Raw genomic sequence first — 25,306 nt, forward strand, 5'->3', positions numbered from 1 at the left:
CAGAATTACTCTAATACCAAAGTCAGACAAAGACACTACAAGAAAACCAAAGAATAAAATTTCTAATGAATAACGATGCAAAAATAAGTAATAGTAAGCAAAAATCAACACATTTAGGGCTTCCCTGGTGGCGCAGTGGTTGAGAATCCGTCTGCCAAGGCAGGGGACATGGGTTTGAGCCCTTGTCCGGGAAGATCCCACATGCCGCGGAGCAACTAAGCCCATGCGCCACAGCTACTGAGCTTGCGCTCCAGAGCCCGTGAGCCACAACTACAGAGCCCACGTGCCACAACTACTGAAGCCCACGCACCTAGAGCCCATGCTCCACAACAAGAGAAGCCACTGCAATGAGAAGCCCATGCACCGCAACGAAGAGTAGCCCCCGCTCACCACAACTAGAGAAAGCCCGTGCGCAGCAACGAAGACCCAACGCAGCCAAAAATAAATAAATATTTTTAAAAAATCAACACATTTAAAAAGACTATCATGACTAAGGGGAATTTTTTTTTCTGTATTTTTAAAAAATTTATTTGGTTGAAGTATACTTGATTTACAATGTTAATTTCTGTTGTATAGCAAAGTGATTCACTTAAACATATAATACATATATTCTTTTCATATTCTTTTCCATTATGGTTATTAAGGATATTGAATATCATTCCCTGTGCTATATAATAAACCAGTGGAACAGAACAGAATGCTGCAAAATAATCCTTTCCATTATGTAAAGTGTTTTGACAAGGGTACCAAGACTACACAAAGAGGAAAGGACAGTCTCACTAACAAATGGTGCTGGGAAACTAGATATCCACCAGCAAAAGAAGGAAGCTGGAACCTTACCTGCATCAAACGCAGAAATTCAGTGTGCCAAATGATACCATCAACAGATTGAAAAGACAACCTCTGAGGGATGGAGGTGACGAAAGTCATTTAAAGAACACCCACGTGTCAGATTTAGGTTGATTTCATAGGTGAAGACCAATGATGGAATAAAATACCTTCTAGCCCGAGGTCTGTTTCTGAACTTTCCATTCCACTCCCGACCACTGAGATTTTGAAGTCAGTGACTCACTCATTTAGCTTCAATGCATTATAATAAGTCTGAACATATTTCCTCTAATACGTCTTTTCCAGAATTTACCAGGCATTCTTGCATATGAATACATAACTTCCAAGTGCAGATTCTTTACTCCTGGTTTACAGAGGGTGAGTGGCGGGGCGGGGGGGGGGGGGGGGGTTGTTGAAACTTATGATCTTACAGCCTATTGGTCAGAAGCACGGGTGGCAACGTACGTTTGTGCTGCCATCTGAAGGGTGAGTGGCGGGGCGGGGGGGGGGGGGGGGTTGTTGAAACTTATGATCTTACAGCCTATTGGTCAGAAGCACGGGTGACAACGTACGTTTGTGCTGCCATCTGAAGTGTGTTGAGAGGGATGGCAGTACTGTGAGATCTGTAGGATCTCATGCGATCTCAGTACAGCCAGTGTCAGAATTGAGTTGAATTGTAGGATACACAGCTGGTGTCCCAGGAATTGCTTGTTGTGCAGAAAACTCCTCACACATCGGTGACCAAAAGTGTCAGAAGTGTTCTATGTGAGGGTGTTGTGGTGTGAGACATAGGAGACAGAGAGGAAAGAAACACACAGTAGGAAGAAATGGATTTTTCCCTCCACAGGAGGAAGAAAATCAAGTTTTTCCTTTGTAAGAACACCCAACATAATGAGATAATTTTTCAAGATTTTCCAAGTACTTTACCAAGGCAAACCATATTCTTGGCCATCAAACAAGTCTTGATAAATTATAAGAATTCAAGTTATACAAAATATTTCTATGACCACAATGGAAAAAACAGAAATCAATAACCAAAAAATATCTGGAAATACAAATATATGGAAAATAATGACCTACTAATGAACAAAGTTGGAACAAGGAAGAAATTACAAAGGCAATTAGCATATATTCTCAACTGAATGAAAATGAAAACAGAACATATGAAATTTACAACTGACCAGTACTTCAGGAGAAATTACAAACTTGAAAATGGATGGCAATTTATTAAAACATCTGAAAACCTAAGGGCTCTTTCTTTTTTGTTTGTTTGTTTGCTAGGGTTTTGGTTATTTTGATTATTAATATGAACTTCCTGCTTGGCATGGGACTTAAGTCCATAACTGAGTTCATACAGTTCTGGGGCTTACATAGGCAGGGGAAGGCAGGACCAGGTAAAAGGGCAATTCTTGAGGTTATTTACAAACATTTGATTATGATACACCACTTCGAAATGTTATAACTGAGAACACATAGGCCATTGAGAGTAGTTGGACTACAAAAAGTAATATGTTTCTAGATAAAATAAAAATGAATGGCTATTCTAATGGGAAGAGAAAAAACAGAAATTGGAAGGAATGAGGGTAATTATTTAGGAAAAGAATTCTTGACATCAAGATGTCAAAGGTGAAACGATTCTTGGAGATAATACGTTCTTACCTGTAACCTTGACTTTGGGAGGCTAAGGTGGGGATGAAAAAACAAAAGGTCATTGAAAGTGTACCTGTCAGCTTTCTAAAAGTTTTTTTTTTTCCTCAAACAGAAAAAAACCCACCACATTTATTTAGTTTAACATTTACCCAGATCTAAAGAAAAAGATGTCAAAAGATAACATAGGACATATACATACGCACGCACACCCTGACCCAGATAACCTAAAAGAAAAAAATAAGGGCAAAGTTCCGTCCAACAGATAAATTTATCTTCACTTCTGGAAGATGTTTCCGCGTCCCATTCCACGTCCTCTCCCTCTTGCGGCCACTCGGGCCTTCAGAATAGCAGCCTTTCCCCGACCGGCCCCCGAGCCTTGGTTTTTATTTTTCATGCTCTTTAACATGGGTGCGTTTTTCAGCATGTCAGGCAAAATCAGAAAGCGGATCTTGCTGCCACGGATGTACACCTGCTCCAGCTGTGCCACTCGGCCATCTCTGTATGTGACTGTGATGTTGGACATCTGGCAGTTCATGTTGTCCTCTGCTTCAATGAGCTTCCCTCGATACACCTCACCAGTGTTCGTCTCACATGCCACGATGTGACCCTCAGCCTCATGTAGGACTTTAATCGGCACACCAATAGACATCTCAGCAGGAAGAGAGTTCAGTTCCGGTCTCCTCTTCCTTTCTGGTGCGGAGGTGACTCTTGCGACTGCGAAGGCATGAAGCTAAAAGTTTTGCTGTGGTGACAAATATTCCTGAATTCTCACTGGATTATAACAACAAATATGTACTGCTTCCTCATATGACCTCTATCATTATTCACCTCTTATTTCTATAATTCAATTCTGTCATTAAGGGTAAAATTTCAGTCTCCCCAAGAACATTCTTGCAGTAGAGAGGAAATGGGGTTATACGGAACAAACAAAGACTTTGAAAGCTTCCATGTAAAGTTGAAACATGCCATTCTTTTTTTTTTAATATCTTTATTGGACTAAAATTGCTTTACGATGGTATGTTAGTTTCTGCTGCATAACAAAGTGAATCAGCTATACATATATATATCTCCCCATAACCCCTCCCTCTTGCATCTCCCTCCCACCTTCCCTATCCCACCCTTCTAGGTGAACACAAAGCACCGAGCTGATCTCCCTGTGCTATGTGGCTGCTTCCCACTAGCTATCTATTTTACATTTGTTAGTGTATATATGTCATTGCCACTCTCTCACTTCGTCCCAACTTACCCTTTCCCCTCCCTGTGTCCTCAAGTCCATTCTCTATGTCTGCGTCTTTATTCCTGTCCTGCCCTTAGGTTCTTCAGAACCTTTTTTTTTTTTTTTAGATTCCATATGTATGTGTTAGCATATGGTATTTGTTTTTCTCTTTCTGACTTACTTCACTCTGTATGATAGTCTCTAGGTCCATCCACCTCACTACAAATAACTCAGTTTCATTTCTTTTTACAGCTAAGTAATTTTCCATTGTATATATGTGCCACATCTTATCTATTCATCTATCGATGGACACTTAGGTTGCTTCCATGTCCTGGCTATTGTAAACAGAACTGCAACGAACATTGTGGTACATGACTCTTTTTGAATTATGCTTTTCTCAGGGTATATGCCCAGTAGTGGGATTGCTGGGTCACATTGTAGTTTTATTTTTAGTTTTTTAAGGAACCTCCATACTGTTCTCCATAGTGGCTGTTATCAATTTACATTCCTACCAACAGTGCAAGAGGGTTCCCTTGTCTCCACACCCTCTCCAGCATTTATTGTTTGTAGATTTTTTGATGATGGCCATTCTGACTGGTGTGAGGTGATACCTCATTGTAGTTTTGATTTGCATTTCTCTAATGATTAGTGATGTTGAGCATCCTTTCATGTGTTTGCTGGCAATCTGCATATCTTCTTTGGAGAAATGTCGATTTAGATCTTCTACCCATTTTTGGACTGGGTTGTTTTTTTGATATTGAGCTGCATGAGCTGCTTGTATATTTTGGAGATTAATCCTTTGTCAGTTGTTTGTTTGTAAATATTTTCTCCCATTCTGAGGGTTGCCTTCTCATCCTGTTTATGGTTTCCTTTGCTGTGCAAAGCTTTTAAGTTTCATTAGGTCCCATTTGTTTATTTTTGTTTTTATTTCCATTTCTCTAGGAGATGGGTCAAAAAGGATATTGCTGTGATTTATGTCATAGAGTGTTCTGCCTATGTTTTCCTCTAAGAGTTTGATAGTGTCTGGCCTTACATTTAGGTCTTTAATCCATTTTGAGTTTATTTTTGTGTATGGTGTTCTAATTTCATTCTTTTACATGTAGCTGTCCAGTTTTCCCAGCACCACTTAAAAACATGCCATTCTATTCACACCAAATGGGCCAATGAACTCAAATGACCAAGCTTGCATAAAGTAGGGAAGGAAGAGCAATCCTCTCAAAGGGATGGAAGGGTTGCCTATGTCAATTGGCCAAGCTTGATATCAAAGGGCAGACATGCATGATCTCACAGGAGGGTGATAAAGGATTGGAAATAATATTGTAATATGTGATTAGTACAGCTTCATCAGAAAGAAGTCCCTAGCCACAGCAATTGGACAAGAAAAATAAAAGGAATCCAAATTGGGAAGAAGTAAAACTGTCACTGTTGGCAGATGACATAATACTATACATAGAAAATCCTAAAGATGCCACCAGAAAACTACTAAAGCTCACCAATGAACAGGGTAAAGTTGCAGGGTACAAAATTAATATACAGAAATCTGTTGCATTTGAATAAAGTAAAACCAAAATATCAGAAAGTGAAATTAAGGAAACAATCCCATTTACCATCTCATTAAAAAGAATAAAATACCTAAGAATAAACCTACCTAAGGAGGCAAAAGACCTGTACTCAGAAAATTATAAGATACTGATGAAAGAAATCAAAGATGATACAAACAGATAGAAAGATATACTGAATCTTTCTCCTAGAATACTGGAAACAGAAGCAAAAATAAACAAATGGGACCTAATGAAACTTAAAAGCTTTTGCAAAGCAAAGGAAACCATAAACAAAATGAAAGAACAACCTACAGAATGGGAGAAAATATTTTCAAATGAGACAACCAACAACGGATTAATTTCCAAAGTATACAACGGATTAATTTCCAAAGTATACAACGGCTTATATAGCTCAATATCAAAAAACCAAACAACCCAATCAAAAAATGGGCAGAAGACCCGAATAAACATCTCTCCAAAGAAGACATACACATGGCCAAAAGGCACATGAAGAGATGCTCAACATCACTAATTATTAGAGAAATGCAAATAAAAACGAGGTACCACCTCACACCGGTCAGAATAGCTATCATTAAAAAGTCTACAAATAATAAATGCTGGAGAGGGTGTGGAGAAACAGGAACCCTTGTACACTGTTAGTGGGAATGTAAATTGGTGCAGCCACTTCGGAAAACAGTATTGAGATTCCTTAAAAAACTAAAAATAGAGTTACCATATGATCCAGCAATCCCACTCCTGTGCATATATCCAGAAAAATGAAAACTCTACTTCAAAAAGACATATATACTCCAATGTGCATCACAACACTATTTACAATAGCCAAGACACAAAAGCAACCTAAATGTCCATCAACAGATGAATGGATAAAGAAGATGTGGTATATACATGTATACAATGTGATATTACTCAGCCATAAAAGACAATGAGAGAATGGCATCTGCAGCAACATGGATGGACCTAGAGATCTTCATACTAAGTGAAGTAACTCACATGGAGAAAGACAAATATCATATGATATCACTTATATGTGAAGTCTGAAATAATGACACAAGTGAACTTATTTATAAAACGGAAACAGACTTAGAGACAGTAAAAGCAAACTTATGGTTACCAAAGCGGAAACGAGGGGAGGGATAAATTAGGAATGTGAGATTAACATATACACACTCTATATATAAAATAGATAATCAACAAGGAACTATTGTGTAGCAAAGGGAACAATATTCAATATCTCGTAATAAACTATAATGGAAAAGAATCAGAAAAAAATATACATATAAGTGAATCAGTTTGTGGTACATCTGAAACATGGTAAATCAACTATACTTTTTATTATAAAAATAATAAATAAAAGAAAGTTGTCTTTACTTTGTTCACACACAAAATACATTCACCTCAGCTCCAACTGAAACAAAAACAAAAAAATGTCTATATGAATACAACTTCCCTCACCAATGAGGATCTCATAATGGTCTCATGAGATCCCTCTTGCTTGGAAAACAGCTTGTTCATTCATAATGTCAGGTCTTGACTGTAATATTACATCAAGGGAAGTTGAAAACAAAATGCCATACTATCTTTTCTATTGCTGAAAGGATATCCAGGGGAGATCACACTGCTCCCAGGAAACATTTGCAAAAATCTGGACACACCTTTTAGTGTCACAACTGTGGTAGTGCTTCTGGTGTCTAGTGTGTACAGTCCAGTGATGTTGGTAAACATCCTACAATGCATGGAACAGCTTCACACAACGATGATTTATCTCACAATGTCAATAGAATCAAAAAGTTGTACCATGTAAACATGAACTGACAGGAAAGAGAAGTGTCTTCTTAATAGCAGATAAAATAAAGTTCAAAGAAAATAAAATTACCAAGGGTAATAGCAAATGACATAATGAAAAAAGGGCCAATCTACCATGAAGACCACACAATCCTAAGTTTATACGCACAAAAGAACAGCAGCAAAATTTGTGAAGCAACAACTGATAGAACTAAAAGGATCAATACACAAATCCACAATTATACCTTGAGATTTTGACACATCTCTCTCAGTAATTGATAGAACAAGGACAAAGAAAATCACCTTACATGGATGAACTCCATACCACCATCAAAGCATGGGATAGAATCAAGAATTTTAGGACAACATTAAAAAAACAGCAGATCACACATTATTTTCAAAAATATGTCAGGATACATAAATCACAGCAATATCTTTTTGGATGCATCGCCGGTAGCCAACTCCCACATTGAGGTTTGTTTTAGAACAGGCTGGTTGACATGAAATCTCATAGGCATTATTCCAATTATATCTGAGTCAAAATCCTGAGGATGATTCGTAGCTCCCATCACTATGACCTGGCACCTATGATCAGGACCCACTCCATCCCACAGACTCATCAACTGAGCTTTCATCATGGCTGTAGCTTCATGTTCAGAACTTGAACGTTTTCATAGAAAGGAGTCAATTTCATCTGTAAAGATGATGGAAGACTGTGGCTTCATGGCAAGGGAGAAAACAGCAGCAGCTAGTTTCTGATATTCTCCATACCACTTACCGGTCAGTGTTGAAGGCTGAAGGTTAAGAAAACAACAACCTGCTTTTTTGGCTGTAGCCTTGGTAATCAATGTTCTACCACAGCATGGAGGCGCATAGAGAAAAACACCTTTTGGAGGCTGCAGAAGCTTGGAATTTTCAAACAAATGTTTCTTTTTGATAGGTAAGATGACTGTATCTTTCAGATCCGTAATGACATAATTTAAACCTCCTATATCACTCCAAGTAACATACGTGTTCAGACGGTCTAGGTGATGAGCAGCAATACCCATATCATATTCTGAAAGCTTCACATTTTTCATGCCAATTGGCTTCATTAATTTTTCTGCCTGTTTCAGAGCTTTTGCTTTCTGATTGGATCAATTGCATCCATCATCCATTCGATTGTAAAGTATGTTATTGCATCAAATAACATCAAACAGAAAATTAAACCAACATCATTCCGACTCAGGGGATGAGAAAAGGCTTCAGCACGTTCCATCTTGATTGTTAACAGTCGCATAAAGAACAGGCAATTATTAACATCACCATTCTCTGTGAAAGGGTGCCTAGGCTTGAAGAACCACCTCCCTTTTTGCACTAGGTCGTACCAGTGCCTGTGCAACAATCAGACCTGGCTCATTCTGGCCACCTTCACCTAGGACCCTGGTTCTGAGGTCACCCAGGACAACCCCATGCCCCTGCAGCAAGCCGGCTACCTAAACTTTCCCTGGAAATGGCCTAACTCATAGGGGCAGCACTAACAGAGACCTAAAGGCCTAGGCCAGGTGGACACCAAGGTGAGGACTGGGACGCCCTTGGAGGTTAATCCAATGGATACCAAGAGCTGCGGGAAGCTGGGGGGTGGCACTAAGGTGGGGTGTGAGAGGAAAGGGAGGTGACCTTTTGAGCTTGGCTTCCCAGATCCGATCTGGTCCGCCAAGGACCTCAGCCGGACCCTTCACCCCTCCCACAAAGCCCTGTGGGAACCCGCGACTCACTCCCTCACAGATAACCTCACTTTTTAAAATAATTTTTTATTTATTTATTTTTGGCTGTGTTGGGTTTTCGTTGCAGTGCACGGACTTCTCATTGCTGTGGCTTCTCTTGTCGCAGAGCACAGGCTGTAGGTGCGCGGGCTTCAGTAGTTGTGGCGTGCGGGCTCAGTAGTTGTGGCTCACAGGCTCTAGATCACAGGCTCAGTAGTTGTGGCGCACAGGCTTAGTTGTTCCATGGCATGTGGGATCTTCCCAGACCAGGGCTTGAACCCGTGTCCCTTGCATTGGCAGGTGGGTTCTTAACCACTGGGCCACCAGGGAAGCCCAATACCTCACTCTTAAAAGGCCCACATACAGAGACAAAAGGCAAAAGCAGTAATAGAATAGAAGCATGGGCCAGACCTATCTGCTGGTCTTACATGGTCTACTGGGGAGGCGTCTGTGGCTCACACTGGGGACATAAACACGGGTGGCAGACATCTCGGGGAGCATTCATCTACATGAGCTCTCCAGGAGGCTGACAGGTCAGCACCAAGACCAAGCACCATCCAACAGCCTGTAGGCTCCAGTGCTGGGACTGCTCAGGCTAAACAAGAAACTGGGTGGGGACACAGCCCCAACCATAGCCGACAGGTTGCCTAAAGGAATCCTGAGCCCACAGCCATCTCTACACATGCATCTACACCTGGCCCTGCCCACCAGAGGGCCAAGACCCAGCTCCACCCACCAGTGGGCAGGCACAAGCCTCGAGACCAGCTTCACCCACCATGGGGCACACGCGAGAAGCAAAAAAAACTGAAGTCCTGCAGTCTACAGACAGAACCTGCAAAACACAGGCCAGACACAACCCTGGGACCAGCTGGCCCCTGACCCTTGGCTTACAAGAGGGGAGTGCACTGCTGGGACGCAAAGGATGTCACCTAAAGTAGGCGACATTTTCTCATCTCTCCAAGGATGAGAAGCGCAGCTAACCTACCACATACGTAAAAATACAAATAGCAATTTAGACAGAATGAGGCGACAGAGGATTATGGTTCAGACAAAGGAAGAAGATAAAACCCCAGAAGAACTTAGTTACATGAAGATATGCAATCTACCAAAGGAAGAGCTCAGAGTAATGACCATAAAGATGATCAAAGACGCCAGAAGGAGAATGGATGCACAGAGCAAGAGATGAAAAGTTTTTAACAAAGACTTAGAAAGTATAACAATCCAACAGAACTGAAGAATACAACAACTGAAATGTAAAGAAAAAAACCAAAAAACTAGAAGGAATCAACAGTAGACTAAATGAGGCAGAAGAATGGTCAGTGAGCTGGAAGACAGAGTAGTGGAAATCACCACCCCCGAACAGAAAAAAGAATGAAAAGAAAGGAGGACAGTTTATGAGACCTCTGGGACAACAGCAAGTGTGCCAATATTCACATTATAGGGGATCCAGAAGGAGAAGAGAGAGAGAGGGCCTGAGAAAATATCTGAAGAGACAACAACTGAAAAATTCCCTAACAAGGGAAAAGAAAGAGTCACCTAAGTATAGGAAGTGTAGAGTTCTATATCCATATAAAAACTTCACAGTAAGCACAAACCAAAAATCTGTCACAGATACACATTCAGAAAGCACCTGAGGGCTTCCGTGGTGGCACGGTGGTTAAGAGTCTGCCTGCCAAGGTAGGGGACAGGGGTTCGAGCCCTGGTCCAGGAAGATCCCACATGCCACGGAGCAACGAAGCCGACGTGCCACAACTACTGAAATGTACGCACCTAGAGCGCACGCTCCACAACGAGAAGCCACCACAATGAGAAGCCCGCGCACTGCAACAAACAGTAGCCCCCACTCGCCACAACTAGAGAAAGCCCACGTGCAGCAACAAAGACCCAACGCAGCCAAAAATAAAATAAATTAAAAAAAAAAAAAAAAAAAAAAGAAAGCACCTGAAAATATGCTCAACATCATGGGCTTTTCCACTTTGTACAGCTCCATGGAGCACCTCTTTATGTACTAGGTGCAATGCTGCCCAATTCATGAAGCATTCAACAAAGCCAATTAGATCTTTCCGTTTCCTTGGTTGAACTGTTGTACACTAACTGAAGTCAAGAGTCTGAAAGGCACTGCTATACGATTTGCATTCTAGTCATCTGAATATTCTGCAATAGAGTGTGGAGAGGATAACTCAAGTAGAAATTACGAGTATATAATCTCCAACTTGTATGTTGTTTGATCCCATATTGGAAAGATTGTTATAGATGCTTTCAACCCTGAGATACTAACGGTGCATTGCTAGCTTCTGCTATAAAGTACCAAGACGGAATAAAACTGTTGGAAAAAGGAATAACATACATCCAGTGTTGTGACAAAGGTGATTATTTTATTAGTTAAAACAGGAGACTAATGATACATTCTGAATAAAACAGCAGCAAAATGTAATGGCAAGAGTTATGTGTGAATCATATACATACACACACTACTCTGAATATTTTCATTAAATGTTCCTCTCCAGAATATTTCTCTCTTCAATTTCCAACAATAAGACTAATTTTCCTTTAAACATAGATATATAAAACTACTATTGCCACTCAATGGAGAAAGTGACCAAGTTTACCCCTGCATTATTGCTACTGGATAAACAGTCCCCAGTAACCTGTCACTCTCCTCTCAGGTTAAAAAAAGCCCAAGGGCTTCCCTGGCGATCCAGTGGTTAAGGTTCCTGCTACCACTGCTTCCACTGGAGGGGGCACAGGTTCCATTCCTGGCTGGGGAGCTAAGATCCCCCATGCTGTACGGCAAGGCCAAAAAATTTAAAAAATAAAAACAAAAACAAATAAAACCCAGTCGCTTGATGTTCTTCCTGCCTTGTTCATGGTCAGTTGGTAAAGCATTCTGCACTATAACACACACTGGTCTATCTATGAAAGGGCACCCTGAATATAATAACCATGATGAGTCAAGTCACAGTCTTACACTATTCTCTGGCCCTCCCTGACACTAGTTCACACACTATTGAATTTAATAATTCAGGGGCCTTGTTTTTCCAGGGAACATGGATGCGAATGAACCACAACTAATGAAGTTGGCCCCTTCATCTTATTGATTCCTTCCCAAAGACTGTCATCAAGGCCTGTAATGAAGGCATAAGATCACCATGTTTCCAATGCTAAGCTCTTACTCCTCGCTGCAGGCCAATAAATCGAGAGACTAGTTGTCGGGACAAGGAATGACAACTTTATTCAGAAAACCAGCAGACCAAGAAGATAGTCAACAACTGTCCCGAAGAATCATCTTCCCTGAGTTAGAATTCAGACTCCTTTGATACTAAAAGGGAGAGAGTAAAGTCCTGCTTCAGGTCAGACTCCTGTGAAATAAAATTTATACGTTATGGTAAGACAAGAAAAATTTACACAAATTCTTCTCTGCCTTTTGGCTTCCTCTCTCCCCCCACTGTGCATTGTGTATTTGCCTGATACATCAACCAAACCTGACCCATCAGCAGGAATAAATACTCAGCCATAAAGACACATTCTCCTAGCATCAACAAGGCAACTCCTTAAAAGATAACATTCCTTCTTGATCTTGTAAAGGTTCACATGACCCACCACGATGATGCTTAGACCTGGATTATGTGAACTGTCAAAAATATGTCATTTGATGTATAGCTGTCTGTCTCACAAAAATTATATAACTGTGCTTTGATTTCTAACAGGCAGAACAGTTCTCAGAGCTTTCTGAGATGCTCTTCCCAGGATACAATCCTCGATTTTGGCTCAAATAAAATTTTCCATTTTTTTCTTAGATGCACTGATTTATTTTCTGGTGACACTCTGGAAGGGGCATGTTAGTTTCTTCCTTCCTGAAGCCATTCACAGGTGGGCCTGGTCAGGATGCTTCCTGGGAGCTAACCAAAGGTATTTTATATTAACACTCATTACAAGGGTGGCAGTGTACCCAGAGATGGCCCATTATATATAATTTAAGCGTACAGACAACATCCCTTTAGTGACTGTCTTCTATCAAAAGCAATAGAATACAAAGGTTCAAGTAAAAGAAACAAGTCCAATATGGAATCATATTTCTTCTTCTCTATTACTTCATCCTTTTTTTTTTTTGCCGCACCATGCTGCATTTGAGATCTTAGTTCCCCGAGCAGGGATCAAACCCACACCTGCTGCATTGGAAGCACGGAGTCTTAACCACTGGCCCACTAGGGAAGTCCCTGTTCTTCCCTGTTACTTCAAACTTCAGATTGAAAGGCACAAATAGTAATGTATGCTTTTCAAGAAAAATCAAATAATTGAATATTTTATACACTGAAGACAATGGGTCATTTCCATACATGTCCTTCTTCCTCAAATATACACATCATGTCATAAGTTTTAACAGCTGGTGACTTGTCATGGTTCTGCTGTATGTAATATCTCAAAGAGGTAAAGATTTATTCCTAGTTTGCATTCTCTAGTGTATGGTCTGTTGTAAGAATTGCTCAAAATATTCACCAGATGCCTTACATTTTTAAGAATTCTCCCAAATACATGTTCTTGGGTGAACCATACGGACACACTATATCAAAGAGCTTCCATGTGTATACATTTTGACCTGTATGAATGCTCTCAACACCAAAGGTGTGCATACTTGATGTAAAAATTTACAACATCCATTACATTTGAAAGTTCACTCTTCAACATAAATTCTCACTGCTCTACATTTTTGATCTTCAAAACTGAGACTTAGCAAACCATATTGCTTTGTGTGGTTTCTCTCCAGTATGTATTCTCCAATGAATTCAAAGATGTGATTTTCGACTAAAGGCCTTGCCTCATTCATTACATTTGTAAGGTTTCTCTCCAGTATGAACTCTCTGATGACTTAAAAGGTTTCCCTTTACACTAAAGGACTTGCCACACTCATTACATTTGAAAGGTTTCTCTCCAGTATGAATTCTCTTATGAACTGCAAGGTTTGATTTCCCACTAAACACCTTGCCATATTCATTACATTTGTATGGTTTCTCTCCAGTATGTATTCTCCAATGAACTCGAAGATGTGATTTTTGACTAAAGGCCTTGCCACATTCATTACATTTGAAAGGTTTCGCTACAATATGTACTGTCTGATGAATTCTAAGGTGTGTATTTTGATGACTTGTAAGGTGTGAATTTCTACTGAAAAACCTTCCATGCTCATTACATTTGAAAGGTTTCTCTCCAGTATGTATTCTCCAATGAAGTCGAAGATGTGATTTTCGACAAAAGGCCTTTCCACACTCATCATATCTGTTAAGGTTTCTCTCCAGTATGAACTCTCATGCCTTAAAAGGGCTCCCTTTACACTAAAGGCCTTGCCACACTCATTACATTTGAAAGCTTTCTCTACAATATGTACCCCCTGATGACTTATAAGATACGAATTTCGACTAAAGAACTTGCCACACTCATTACGTTTGAAAGGTTTCTCTCCACTATGAATTCTCCAATGAATAGAAGATGTGACTTCTGTCCAAAGGCCTTAGCAAATTCATTACATTTGTAAGGTTTCTCTCCACTATGAATTCTCTGATGACTTAAAAGGGTTCCCTTTACACTAAAGGCCTTGCCACACTCATTACATCTGAAAGCCTTCTCTACGTTATGTACTCTCTGATGACCTTTAAGATGTGAATTTTGATGACTTGTAAGGTGTGAGTTTAGACTGAAGAACTTGCCACACTCATTACATTTGAAAGGTTTCTCTCCAGTATGTATTCACCAATGAACTTGAAGATATGGTTTTTGACTAAAGGCCTTACCACATTCATTACATTCATAAGGTTTCTCTCCAGTATGAACCCTCCGATGAGCAGCAAGGTGTGAGTTTTGGCTAAAGAGTTTGCCACATACATCACATTTATATACACTTTTTCCTATATGAATGATCTGATGTCTCCTGAGGTATGAGCTGCCATTAAAGGTTTTGTCACACTCATTACATTTGTAAGGCTGCTCCACAGCATGAATTCTCTGATGGGTTGCAAGCTTTGCATTATGACTAAAGACTCTGCCACATACATCACATTTATGTAATTTCTCTATTGTGTGGATGATCCGATGTCTAATGAGGTGTGATCCCTGAAGAAAGGTTTTTACACACTCATTACATTTGTGAGGTCTTTCCCTGAGTGCTTTCTGATCTTGTGTCTGTATTGAAAGATGGATAAGATCATTCTCATATGTATTAGGGACGTTGGTTTTGACATTAGGAGGAATTCTTTGAAGTGGTGAAAATGCAGAACTACTGTTGCTAGATCTCTCAACTTCATTACATTCATAAAATATCCCATCAGTTTAAAATATCTGCAGTTTCTCTTGAACATTTAATCCAAGCCTATTTCCAATGGGTTTGATTCCTACATCCCTTTTACCATGTCGATCTCTTTCATCAGTGAGATTTCTGTTATGGGTTAAAGGCATTCCTTTGTCATTTCTTTCATTATCTCGGCACCAACACTCAAAGTCATACATATCTTCCTGGATTTCTCTGATGTACAAATGTTTGATTTCATGGTTTTCAGGTCTTCCCAACATCAGTGTTTGGAACACTTCTCCTGGATCAGTGTTCACTTTTGGTTGTAATTGCTTGATCACATGTATAGGAAAAATATCTACAAGACATAAACATCTATAGGTATCCTGTCACTACAATTCACAAATATTTCGTGTTGAATACATGATATTACACCAAAAGTAATACTTATTCCAAGCACAGTTATGAAACTTTCCAAACATGATCTTAAAAGTTTTATAAACTCAAAGTATGTAATGCTTAACTAAAGAAAGAGTGATAAAATATAATTCAAATTACTTTTAGGGTAGTCTAGTTTCAAACTCCTAAGACAAAAACACTCACATTTGACAAACATATGTCAGCTCTCAAAGAAAGGGTATTTTTCCACCATAACCCCAAAGACCATACTAATTAACAGTAAACATGCTGCTGTCTCATAATTGAGGAGAAAAAATTTTATACTGCAGATATATTCTGCATACTTACTATACATAAGTCAATGCTAAATAACTGACAATATATTGTTATGGTAAATAATCCAAAATAAGCTCTGCCAATGAATAATCTAAGTAACTGGCTCTTTAGAATTGTAAAACAGATATAGCATAGAGGAAGTGAAGAATCCAACAAAACAGTTTTTAAGAAAACAATGCATTTTTCTAAATAATGCTATAAAACTATGTACCCATAAGGAAAAGCATGTTATAACATTAACAAGTAGTACATGTTAGTCGTATTGCATAATACATGCTGAACAACCATCATCTGTAAATCACACATATAAATTAATATGTAAAATATTCTTCAGTTCTCTATCAGGCAGTAAGTAGAGCATTCCCTATCTATGCAGTACCATTAAAAAGGTAGTTCCAAAATATATGGAATGAACAGTGAACACTTTGTATACTCATTAACTGAGGTCAGACACATTGTTGAGAACAAAGTGTAAATGAAAAGCAAACAGGATACAATGCAGACAAAGGCATATCATGAAAAACATGACAGAATACTAACATATCTTTTTCTTAAAAAGTAACTTTTCACTATTTATGAAAAAACATGCAATATTCTAAGCCATCTAACAGCAAAAATTTGTTTTAAAAGGCTTGAGGTAAATTAACATGATTTTTAAAATTAGGGCAGTAGATGCACAGGTTTATGTACATTAACCCAACTGACACAGAAAGGGGTGAGAGAACCATAACTTGAACCTGGACCTATAGACTGAGAATGCTCATTCTTAAGCATGACCACCCACAGGCAGGACAGATTACCAAATAATACAACTAATACCAGAAGTTTAGAAAGAAAACGTCAAGGGAGATGCAAGAAGAAGTCAGCTGTGTAACTACTAAGTTTATTCAGCCGTCCCCCTGGGAAATGGTTTCTGAGTCATCACTGTGGCAGGTAGTGACTTGGGTCATGTCCTGAGAAAGTTGTTCAACAGATTATGAGGGATCATTTCTACAGTGTGAGTGATGTGGAATGTGGATGGATGGGTGAAGGAGTGCTGTTGATTTGGGAACGACAAGGAGAACAACTTAAATATTGGAGCAAATGACAGTGTTTCCAGGACATCAAGATACCATGTGAGGAAAAGTCAGGACTGAGAAAGGATCTGAGTGGCGGGCAGGGTATATATATACACGGGAGCACAGCTGGTGACTGCATACCTGTGTGAATATAACTGTACGAGGGCAACTAAAATACTGACCTTAAAAAAAAAGAATTGGTTTAGCAATTGACATGATACTGTCAATTTTTTACTATGAGAATTATACTATGAGTATAGGACAGAAAGAAAAGAGATTTAAAAAGGGAGAGAGTGTGATGCTGTAGGGAGAAAGCAGGATTACATCTATTACATGATTTGCTGTGTAATGTATCCAACTGTATATTCCATAATTTCCACTGTCATACTTACATTCCAGAAAAACATATAATATTCCAGGAGATTGCACAAGAATGTTCTTAGCAAAAATCAGAAGAAAAAAAACAGGAAAAGGCCATCTAAAGGAGAAGAATGAGTTTCTTCTGTATACACATGTGCAGATACAAAGAAACCAAATAAACAGTCCAGTAGAGTAGGAGGCCATGATTGTAAAAGTGAGTCTCCCTAAATCTGTGTTCCCGTGCTGAGTTTGATTAACCTCTCTATCCAAAATTTTATTCCATTTCTTGTCTTCCCACACCTGTTCCCCTCAAGACTGAGCAGTATCAAAGAAAACAGGGGATTGAAACAAACGGGACCTAGCAGGGCCCTCCTAGATACAAAAGCCTTTCCAAGTGCCCTGATTCCTCTTGGTAGAAAAAGGCTTCGGTCTCCTGGATCTTCCCTGAGTTCCAAAGAGCAGATTCAAGCAGATACTCATTAGGGAAGGAGGGAATGCAGAAAGAAAGGAAAAGCAAGCCCAACATAATCTTTCCCATGACTGGTAACTTAAACTGATACCTTGATCTATGAGCCCAAATTGTGGCTTCAACCAGCTGCCCCAAGAGGACTGAAAAAATTGATGACAGTCAGAGGGCCAAGTGAGAAGTAAAATTCTTAAGCCGTCACATCGGTTCTAAGTAATAATAAAATGTCACAGCTGTTGCTTTTGCTTTCTCCCAGAAGGAAGTTAAGGGATCAGAAGACTGTGATTAGGAATTTGTTTTGCAGGAACCTACAGAATAATCAGGAAGATGGCACAACATGGTGCCCAAAGTCTGCAGCTGAGATCTTACAGGGAAGCTGGGATCACAGACACTCCCCTCCCCTCTCTCCTTTTCTCTCCAAAAATCTTACACGCTGGCCAACCCACAAGATGCATTTGAGGCAAGCTTAGGTCTACCATCTTCTGGGTTGGCGCCTCTCTGATTAATAAATCTTTCTCTGCTCCAAACTCCAACGTTTCAGTTTGTTTGGCCTCACTGAGCACACAAACTTGGGTTCAACCTCATTATGTTTGAATATGTTCTCTGTTCAGAAAAGGTAGAGGGCTATGCTGAAAGCCATGCTTCAATGGAGTAGCTCCTCAGAGCTCTCATCATACTTAATGGTTTAAAAAATGAAAGCTTTTCCTCTAAGATCAGGAACAAGACGAGGATACCTGCTCTCAGTATTTCTAAAAACATAATACCCGAAGTCCTAGAAAGAACACAGACGCACAAAAAGAGATAATAGGGATCCCAATAGTGAGAGGAAGCAAAATTATCTCTGACATTATATAACATGTAGAAAACCCTGAAGATTCTTTAAAAATAACTGCTAGAAATAATGAAAGACTGCAATAAACTTACAAGACACCAAGTCCACATGCAAAAATCAATTCGGTTTCTAAACCTTAAAAATGAACAATCAAAACAGAAATTGAGAAAACAATTCCATTTACCATAACATCAAATAATAAAATAAAATACTTAGACATAATGCAATACATGACAGGAAAAATTTGTACACTGCAAATTAAAAAGATTGCTGAAGGACTTCCCTGGTGGTCCAGTGGCTAAGGACCTGTGCTCCCAATGCAGGGGGCCCGGGGTTCATCTCTAGTCAGGGAACTAGACCCCACATGCCACAACTAAGAGTTCACATGCTGCAGCTAAAGATTCCTGCAACTAAAAGATCCTGCATGCTGCAACTAAAGATCCCTACTGGTGCAATTAAGACCTGGCGCAGCCGAATAATTAAATAAATATTACAAAAAAAAAAAAAGACCACTGAAAAAGCTTATAAAAGACACAAATAAATGCAAAGGAATCTCAAATCCATAGACTGAAAGTCAATACTGTCCAGATGTCAATACTACACAAACTGGTCAACACATCAAATTATCCCCTAGTGAAATCCCAATAGCTTTTTCCCAAAGAAACAGAAAAATCCATCCAATGATTCATATGGAATCTCCAGAGACCCTGAATAACAAAAATAAGCTTGAAAAAAAAAACAAAGTTGAAAGTCTCACACTTATTTCAAACCTTCTTCCAAAGCTAAACTTACCAAAACAATGTGGTACTGCCATCAAGATAGATAGAGGGATCCTTGAAACAGAACAGAGACATCATAAAAAAAAACTTGTGTATATGCTAAACTGATGTTCCACAAGGGTGTCAGGACCATTCAATGGGAGAAGGGCAGTCTACTGAACAAAAGGTGTTGAGAAAACTGGAAACCCACTAACAAAAGTATTTAGTTGTACCACTGTCTTACACGACAGAAAAAAATTAACTCAAGATGGTTCAAAAAGCTAAATCTAACTCCCAAGTGTATGAAACTATTAGAAGTAATCATACAAGGAATGTTTCTTGACATTGGATTCACCAAGGACTTATCAGATAACACCAAAAAACACAGGCCACGAAAGAAAAACAGATAAATTGGACTATATCAAAATTATAAAATACTGTGAATTTGGGCTTCCCTGGTGGCACAGTGGTGGAGAGTCCGCCTGCCGATGCAGGGGACACGGGTTCATGCCCCGGTCTGGGAAGATCCCACATGCCGCGGAGCGGCTAGGCTCGTGAGCCATGGCCACTGAGCCTGCACATCCGGAGCCTGTGCTCCGCAACGGGAGAGGCCACAATGGTGAGAGGCCTGTGTACCGCAAAAAAAAAAAAAAAAAAAAAAGATCTGACATCATGATAAAGTGGATTTTATTTATATCACTATAAGCGGTAAGGAGGACTCAACATACAAAAATCAATTATGTGGTACACCACATTAACAAAATAAAGGAAAAAATGTCACAAAGGATCATCTCAATTACTGCAGAAAAAAGTATTTGACAAAATGCAACAAACTTTCAAGATATAAACACTTGGGACTTCCCTGGTGGTCCAAGTCCAGTGGCTACAACTCCACGCTCCCAGTACAGGGGGCCCGGGTTCAATCCCTGGTCAGGGAACTAGATCCCCCATGCCACAATGAAGATGGAAGATTGGGATCTGCCACTAAGACCCAGTGCAGCCAAATAAATAAATAAACATAAATATTTTTAAAAAAAAGAGAGAGAGAGAGACACTCAACAAACCAGAAACAGTAATTATCTCAACATAATAAACACCATTTATGAAAAGAGCACAGCTAAAGTCATACTCAAACGTGAAAGACTGAAAGCTTTTCCTCTGAGATCAGGAGGAAGGCAAGAATGCATACTTTCTGCACTAGTCTTCAACAAAGTACTGAAACCCCTAGCCAGAGCAATTAGACAAGAAAAAGAAATCAAAGTAATCCAAATTGAAAAAGAAGTAAAATTATCTTCTTTCCTACACAAGGTTTGATATGAAGAAGCCGTAACCTTTTGACAAGAAAACTGCTACATCAAAATACATGTTTTGAAAAATTGCAGGATACAAAACCAACATGCAAAAACTTTCAGCTGCGTTTCTATACACAATGAACAGTATCAAAGGAAAATTAGAAAACAATCTTATAGCATTAAAAACAAATGAAATATCAATATTTAGGAATAAATTCGCCAAGAAGGTGAAAGAAGTGTACACTGAAAACTACTTAACGGTGCTACAAGAAATTTTAAAAGATACAAATAAACAGAAAGTCATCCCATATTCATGGACTCTAAGACTTAATACTCTTAAAGTATCCCAGCTACCCAAAGTGTGCTACAGATTCAATGGAATGATTATCAAAATTCCCATGGTGGGCTTCCCTGGTGGCGCAGTGGTTGAGAGTCCGCCCGCCGATGCAGGGGACGCGGGTTCGTGCCCCGGTCCGGGAAGATCCCACATGTCGCAGAGAGGCTGGGCCCGTGAGCCATGGCCACTGAGCCTGCGCGTCCGGAGCCTATGCTCTGCAACGGGAGAGGCCACAAGAGTGAGAGGCCCACGTACCGCAAAAAAAAAAAAAAAAAAAAAAAAAAGAAATAAGATGAAATAATCAACTGAGAATATGACTTTACCTGAGAAAGAGCCATTCCAAACTCCAGTTCTTTCCTCTTCCTCCTCTTCCGGGCATACTCCTTAGGCAACATGATTCTTTAGCAGTCAATCTTGAAAGTTTGAAAGATACTGTTTAATGCTTAGAATCAACACACCCCCTTCCTGAGTCAAAACCACACACACAGGGAAGACCTCAGAATGTGGAACAGACAGTCCTCTGCTGCCCACTGTCCCAGGAGGGACTCAGGACAGTAAACTCCCACACAGAGACCAATAGGTGAAGTTTCCCACACTTTCCTTCAGATCACGCTTCCCTGGGACTTCCCTGGTGGCCTAGTGGTTAGGATTCTGGGCTCTCACTGCTGTGGCCCAGGTTCAATCCCTGGTCATGGAACTGAGATCCCGAAAACCGTGTGGCAAGGCCAAAAACAAACAAAAATAAAACAAACAAAAAAACAAGTCACTCTCCCCTCCTGGTGAGGCCCTCATGTACAGAGCAGCAGCGGGCACCTCAGCTGGACTCAACAATCCCCTTCAGGTCACAGACCAGCCCTGATCCATCCCCACGCAGAGCAGGGCCCCTCAGCCTCAGCCCAGATCTCAGCCCTCAGGAATGGGAGGACTCAGAGTCACTAAGTCACTCAGGCCAGGGATAAATTTGAAACAAATTTTTTAAAGCAATAATTTATTGTTTTTAATCTAAAAGACCGGTGTCAACGTTTTGAAAAAAACAAAACTGAGGATATGGTCATTCCCTGGTGGTAGGTCCAGTGGTTAGGACTCCACACGATCAGTGCCAAGGGCACAGGTTTGATCCCTGGTCAGGGAACTATAATCCGCCAAGACCAAAAAAAAAAAAAGTATCTTCTCTAACCACAATGAAATAAAACTACAAACAGAAAGCATAAGGAAAACAGGAAAATCCCCTAAATGCGGACATTACATAGCTCCTTCTTAAAGATGCAATGAATGACATGTATAGAATATTGGAGGCCAGCAAAGCTTCTTTCAGAAGTTAAAAATTATTCAGAGGAACAAAGAAATTGAACGAAGTAAGATTTATTTCAAGCTACAAAAGAATTAAATGTAAAGAAACAAAAAGAAAAGAAGTAAATCCATTACAAAACACACTTTCAATGTTCCTTTAAAAGGCACCATGTAGTGACACAGTCAGTCTTTTCTTGCTCCACTCTCTCCCCTGAGCTCTACTCCACACCAGGAAAAGGAAGGGGGTGACTCACATCTAAGTGAATCAAGTCACTGCCTCTCTGCTCAACAGGGTTTGCAAATGGAAGTTTTCTTCTGATACAAATAGTTACAAAATGCACAGGCCTTATAAACAGTTGTGCAATTCTCATCCTCACCTGTATAATTTAAACAAATGTTAAATACAGTATATTCTAAAGACTCAAATCAATATTAACACAACATAATCATCCATATCCAAACAACTCACCACCCATCTGGATCCACTTTCCCCCTCCACCTACACTATTAGGTGTTTCCATTTTATTCTGTTTATCTGTCTCCCTATTTCATTTCTGCCTTTGTTTCTCTTTTTCTTTTCCTCTACTTTCCTGTTCCTGCCCTCCTCTCCATTTCTTCCCTCACACCTGTCCCGCCCCACTCTGCAAGCGGTTCCCCCTCTTGATGCTCTTTCTCCGCAAACTGTATGACTGTCCTAAATCTCTATATATTTTTCTTCCCCCATCTCTGCAGTTACACCATGCCTCCAGTTACACCCCTTCTGTCCCTGTTACTCTCTATTCCTCCCCACTCTCGGGCACCCCAGGTGGCTGTGCTTCCTTTCTGCTCTCTCTCTCTTCCTCTGCTCTTCTTGTCACCCTTTGTCCGGTTTTTCTCCCAGCACCATGATGCTGTGGAGGCCAAGCTTCCAACTCTTTTATCATCTCCCCCTACTCTGTGTGAAGTGACTCCATTGTTATCACCTTCTAAAGCTGATCCAGGTCCCCTTCCTTATGTTGCCCTGCAATCTCTGCAGATCCGGCTTAAATTCTTTCTCCATTATATTCACCTGCTACTTTCGAAACTTAATCACTTTCATTTTACTACCTCTTTGCACGTCCTTCAGCCACCCTCTATGTTCCCACTGGTTCTCCCTCATTCTTTTTTTTTTAAATTTATTTATTTATTTATTTTTGGCTGTGTTGGGTCTTCGTTTCTGTGCGAGGGCTTTCTCCAGTTGCGGGGAGCGGGGGCCACTCTTCATCGCGGTGCGCGGGCCTCTCACTATCGCGGCCTCTCCCGTTGCGGAGCACAGGCTCCAGACGCGCAGGCTCAGTAGTTGTGGCACACGGGCTTAGTTGCTCCGCGGCACGTGGGATCTTCCCAGACCAGGGCTCGAACCCGTGTCCCCTGCATTGACAGGCAGATTCCCAACCACTGCGCCACCAGGGAAGCCCCTCCCTCATTCTTTTCTCCTCAGTTTGTCTACTTCGATCTTAGCCTGTCTCTGCTTTTCCTGATTCCATTCACTCACGTATAAAATGCCCACCTACCAGAAGGGAATATTTTCTAACGGGGTGGAATTGGGGAAGTAACTACACTGGGTGTTCCCGCCTCTGGCACAGGTCACCTCCCCCTACGCGGGGTGAGGGGAAGGGCTGACTACGAAGGGGAGGCCTGCTAAGCAGAAGGACCGGCCTGAGGAGGAGGCGAGGACAGAGGGGCGGGGAGGGAGGGGGTCTCCGGAGAGGGGCGGGCTCTCCAGAATCCCAGGACCGGGGAGAGGACGCGGGATCTCCGGGAGCGGGGCGACCGGCGCTGCCCTCCAGAGGCCGAGAGGGCCAGGCTAGGGAGCGCGCATCCACCTCGCGGAAGAGGACTTCACAAGGGAGGCCGGGAAAGTAACACGTTATAAGCAGGAAAATGTTGCGAAGAGCGGTGTCTACGTGGGCCAGAGGCAGAAGAATCAAGGGCAGGGAGCGGCCTCAGCGAGACTTCAAACCCAGGGAAAAAATACCCGACCCGTAAGGGCGACGTCTGGATTTACTGGGGCGGAGGGCCGGATGCTGGGATTTAAAGTCCCTAGAAACTCCCACATTCCAAGGACAGGGTAGAGCGGTACCGCGCAGTACAGACATAGGCTAGAAAGACACTTACGCTCCGCTCCGTGACCTTGGCTCTGCGCTCTCCGCTTCCGGGTCCTTAGAAATGGGTTTCTGGAGTTAGAGGCGGGGCTTCCGGGGCGGGCCTGGGCGGGGCCCTACCGGTAAGGGGCGGGGCGAAAAGAGCACCCAGGTGTGCTCACTGAGCGCCGGAGGGAGGAACTGGGAGCAGAGAGGGGGTGGTGCTTCCAGTACCTTGGCCGGTTTAAGTTACTGTCTGCAAGAGTTTGCAGGTAAAAGGTTACGGCTGTGTGGGCCAATTACGTCTGAAGCCAAGAGGTTTCCTCTTAAGACTAAAAGCGTTTAACTAAAAAGCTATTTTTGCCCTCAGGTTGTTCTGACGTCCTGCTAGTGAGGCGGAAGCAATTCAGTGGTCTGGAAACCAGAGTCTCCTGGAGCAGAGGGAGGGGTTGACATGGATCATTGGTTGGATCCAGGAACATTTCCTAAATGGGAACTAATTTAAGTAACTAAGAAATAAGAATGGGGTGACTTCCCTGATGGTCCAGTGGTAAAGAATCCGCCTGTGGCAACTTAGATCCCGTATGCCGCAACTAAGACCCGACGCAGCCCAAAAAAATAAATGTTTCAAAAAAGAAATAATGGGACTAGTCTCTATTACAAATACAAAACTCTCTCTGGGTAGAATGATCTATTTCCTAGCGACACCCTATAAAACAGCTTTTCCGTTTCTATTCCCTATTAATGCAGAAGGTCAAATTCAACATACTACTCAGTTTCAGAAACTCTGGGACAGGACCTGGAGTCTGAGACTGGAGGACTAAGGCATGTGACCACTGCCTTAAAAACAACAATACGGGGGCTACCCTGATGGCGCAGTGGTTGAGAATCCGCCTGCCGATGCAGGGGACACGGGTTTGTGCCCCAGTCCGGGAGGATCCCACATGCCGCGGAGCAGCTGGGCCCGTGAGCCATGGCCGCTGAGCCTGCGCGTCCGGAGCCTGTGCTCCGCA

General features: G+C 41.2%; 2 protein-coding genes and 1 pseudogene across 2 annotated transcripts; all 3 read right to left on the minus strand.

The window, feature by feature from the left end:
• Positions 1 to 2,737: 2,737 nt before the first annotated feature.
• LOC102973429 (small nuclear ribonucleoprotein Sm D3) lies at positions 2,738 to 3,194 on the minus strand. The gene has a single exon (XM_028477823.2). The coding sequence runs from the start codon at positions 3,125 to 3,127 to the stop codon at positions 2,753 to 2,755; it is 375 nt and encodes a 124-aa protein (XP_028333624.1). The 5' UTR covers positions 3,128 to 3,194; the 3' UTR covers positions 2,738 to 2,752.
• Positions 3,195 to 7,460: 4,266 nt separating this feature from the next.
• Positions 7,461 to 8,302, minus strand: LOC102974267 (outer mitochondrial transmembrane helix translocase-like; annotated as a pseudogene).
• A 5,265-nt stretch (positions 8,303 to 13,567) lies between these two features.
• LOC102973974 (zinc finger protein 83-like) lies at positions 13,568 to 21,296 on the minus strand. Its single transcript, XM_055079233.1, is given in 4 exon segments — positions 13,568 to 13,878; positions 14,429 to 14,640; positions 14,725 to 14,888; positions 21,225 to 21,296. Coding segments are annotated over 4 exon segments (759 nt in total).
• Between the last annotated feature and the right edge of the window lie 4,010 nt (positions 21,297 to 25,306).

The sequence above is a fragment of the Physeter macrocephalus genome, chromosome 17 (genome assembly GCF_002837175.3).
Source record: "Physeter macrocephalus isolate SW-GA chromosome 17, ASM283717v5, whole genome shotgun sequence".
In the NCBI taxonomy this organism is placed as follows: Eukaryota; Metazoa; Chordata; class Mammalia; order Artiodactyla; family Physeteridae; genus Physeter; species Physeter macrocephalus.

Excerpts from the sequence above, each read along its gene's own strand:
- LOC102973429 (XM_028477823.2), bottom strand. The coding sequence starts at position 3,127 with ATGTCTATTGGTGTGCCGATTAAAGTCCTACATGAGGCTGAGGGTCAC.